The 3,318-nt window shown below is 50.4% G+C and overlaps 1 protein-coding gene across 2 annotated transcripts in view; it reads left to right on the plus strand.

The window, feature by feature from the left end:
• Window positions 1-404: 404 nt before the first annotated feature.
• The window catches only part of SNX32 (sorting nexin 32), a 10,427-nt gene continuing 7,513 nt past the window's right edge, over window positions 405-3,318 (plus strand). For both annotated transcript variants that reach the window (XR_504740.1, XM_008064717.1), the window contains exon 1: window positions 405-471. Coding sequence is in view for 1 of the 2 variants with exons in the window: in XM_008064717.1 (XP_008062908.1) it covers window positions 433-471 (39 nt within the window). In the remaining variant the exon portion in view is untranslated. The remainder of the gene's footprint in view (window positions 472-3,318) is intronic.

Consider the following 3,318-nt stretch of genomic DNA (forward strand, 5'->3'; position numbering starts at 1 on the left):
AAGCGGGGTCCGGAACGGCTTGCGGGGCTCAGTCATCTGGGGGTGGAGGGCAGAAGAACGCGGGGGAAGACACGACACGTGACCTCTGCGACCCTAGTGCCCGGCCCCCGGCCCCGACGCGCTCGCTTGCTCCCCGCCCACTCTCCGTTCCGCTCCGCCCCTTAAAAGCCAGGGCCACGAGCGACAGACGCTGCAGCCAATGGCGTCGCGCACGGCCGACGTGGTACCCAATCAAAAGGCGCGGCTGCGGGCGACGGGGGCGGGACCACCCCCGACTTCAGGTGCCTCCCAGGCGGGGAGCGGGTGAGTGTCTCCGTCAGCTGATTGCATCCTCGCTGGGTGGGTTCGTCGCGGCGAGGTGCTGGGGACGCGGCGGCGGGAGCGCGCGGGCAGTGGCCGGTCCGGGATCCCTGCGTGCTGCAGCCGAGAAGCATGATGGAGGAGCATCTGGAGGTTGGGAAGGAGAGCACGGTAAAGAAAGAGTGAAGCCCGCTGCCAGCCTCCGCCTGACTCCGTGATACCTAGTGGTACCCACGCGGGGAGTGGCTGTGTGTGTGTGTGTGTGTGTGTGTCTCCGTGTGTGTGTGTGTCTCGCGTGTGTGCGCGCGCACGGGCGAGCGAGAAAGGGGACACTTTGGCAAGGGGGTGGGGCGCCTCTGTCGCACCTGCGTGGGAACCGGTGACAGCGCTAGGGGAGGCGGGGTCTTACTTTTGCCCTGACAGATGAAAAGGCCCCCATCACGGTCACTTTTACCCTCCCCAGGACCGACATACGCTGGTTCAACGGGGAAGAAGAGAGGGGCGGGATGTTAGGGATTGGGGAGAGGCCGACGTCCTCTTCTCCCCTCCCAAGGTGGGGGAGTCCTGTTCGATAACGGCTTCACTTGTGTCTGTGTTCGCCTCATCACAAGGCCAGTCCTTCATCTTTTCCTTTTGACTTCATTCGACGAAGAGTTACTGAGCGTCTCGTTGCGCCAAGGATGGCTAGGGCGTGCAGAGCTGCAGGCTTTGGGGCGACGGAGGCGCATGTGAGGATGGGGCGGGAGCAGCCGTGAGTGGTGGCCCATTCCTGAGACCCCGTCTTCGTCAAGCAGTGTTGGTCAGAACAGAGATACTAAGGCAGAAGGAGGGGGAAGAGGAGTTGGGGTCCTGCTGCACCCGTGAGCCAGACTGTGTGTGTGTTTGGGGTGCGGGGCAAGTTGGAAGGCTTGAGACTGTCGGAGAAGCCAGGAAGTGAGAAGCAGGCTTCAAGTGGAGTTTGGAGGGGCGGGAGTGGCTGAGAGACACAGCGTGGTACAGACAGTATCTACTTTATTGTTTATCTATGTTCATATTCATAGTTAAGTTAGTTAATATCTATAATGCTTAGAGCATATATACGAGGTCTGACCATTAGGTTTGTGAACCATCCTGGAAAAAGTGCTACATACCTCATTGCTGAATATCATTACGGTCACCTTCAAAGTCTTTCCCTTGGGAAGCTATGTGCCGACGTCAGCACCTCATCCACCTGGAAAAGCAGTTTTGGAACTCTTTTTCGGGAATAGCCATCAAGCTGTCGTCGTTATTTGTGGGGGTCTGACAATTAAGTTTGCGAACTCGCCACTGTGCACTTATTGTTGGTGGCACTGTAAAATTAACTGTATTGGAACGCCCTCCCTACTCACCTAATCTGGTCCCCGATGACTTTTTTCTTTATCCAAAGATAAAGGAACTACTGAAAGGAAGACATTTGATAACACTCGGGACATCAAGGGTAATACGACAACAGCTCTGATGGCCATATATGTATATATGTTGGAATATATACATATATATTCTTGGAATATATATATATATATATATACATATATATATATCCAAGCAAGTCTCAAACCCCCGGGCTCAGGCAATCCTGTCATCTCTGCCTCCCAGTGTTGGGATTACAGACGTGAGCCACCATGCCTAGACTTAATGTCTCTATATTTAAAATTTAAAGAAGGATCTTAGAGAAGATATATATATATATTCTCTAAGATCCTTCCTATAGATAGATAGATAGATATTTGAGTTGGAGTCTCATTCTATCGCCCAGGCTAGAGTGCAGTGGCATGCTCATGGCCTCCCCAGCATCGACCTGCTGAACTCAGATAATCCTTCTGCCTCAGCCTTCCAAGTAGCTGGAATTACAAGTGCGCACTACTGCACCCGGCTAATTTTTTATTTATTGTAGAGATGAGGTCTCGCCAAGTTGCCTGAGCTGTTCTTGAACTGTGGGTGCAGGCAATCCACTCGCCTCGGCCTCCCAAAGTTCTGGGATTACAGGCTGAGCCACCGAGCCCAGCATATTATATATATATAAAATATATATGTCTTCTCTAACCATTATATATATATATAATTTATATATGTGTAAAAATGGTTAGAGTGGTGCCTAGCATATCTTAAGAAAAACATGTGGCTCACACCTGTAACTCAAAAAAAAAAAGTGTGTCTTAGCTATTATATTGCTGTTGTTGTTGTTACTGTTATAATGTGGAATGCTGTATAGTCTGAGGGTGTGAAGAACTCTTAAACTAATGGGTGTACCCTCAGCCTTTATAGGAGCCATGCTTTCTGAAAGACCACTATTAATACTTAGCCTCTAGTTTAAGCATTGTCTTTTCTAAAATCCTTCTTTAAATATAGAGACATTAAGGCCAGGCATGGTGGCTCACGCCTGTAATCCCAACACTTTGGAAGGCAGAGGCGAGAAGATTGCTTGAGCCCAAGGATTTGAGACCAGCCTGAGCAATTTGGCGAGATCTTGTCACTACAGTAAATCAAAAGATTATCTGGGCATGGTGGCGCATACCTATGGTTCCTGCTACTTGGAAGACTGAGGCGGAAGGATCTTCTGAGCCCACCAGGTCAAGGATGCGGTGGCTGTGAGCATTCCACTGCACTTCAGCCTGGGCAACAGAGTGAGACTCCAACTCAAAAAATAATTAATTAATTAATATAGAGACATTAAAAGAATATATAAGTAAAAATTATGGTCAGGCTCAGTGGCTCAGCCTGTAATCCCAGCACTTTGGGAGGCCAAGACGAGTGGATTGTCTGAGCCCGCAGGTTCGAGACTAGCCCAGGCAACTTGGCAAGACCTCATCTCTACGGTAAATAAATAAATAAATAAGCTGGGTGTGGTGGTGTGCATCTGTAGCTCCAGTTACTTGGAAGGCTGAGGCAGAAGGATCGCCTGAGCCCAGCAGGTTGAGGCTGTGGTGGCCATGAGTGTGTCACTGCACTCTAGCCTGGGCAGCAGAGTGAGACTCCAACTCAAAAAAAGAAAAAGAAAAA

This window comes from Carlito syrichta, unplaced genomic scaffold, assembly GCF_000164805.1.
Source record: "Carlito syrichta isolate Samal-C Ts95f unplaced genomic scaffold, Tarsius_syrichta-2.0.1 Scaffold101946, whole genome shotgun sequence".
NCBI classification, from domain to species: Eukaryota; Metazoa; Chordata; class Mammalia; order Primates; family Tarsiidae; genus Carlito; species Carlito syrichta.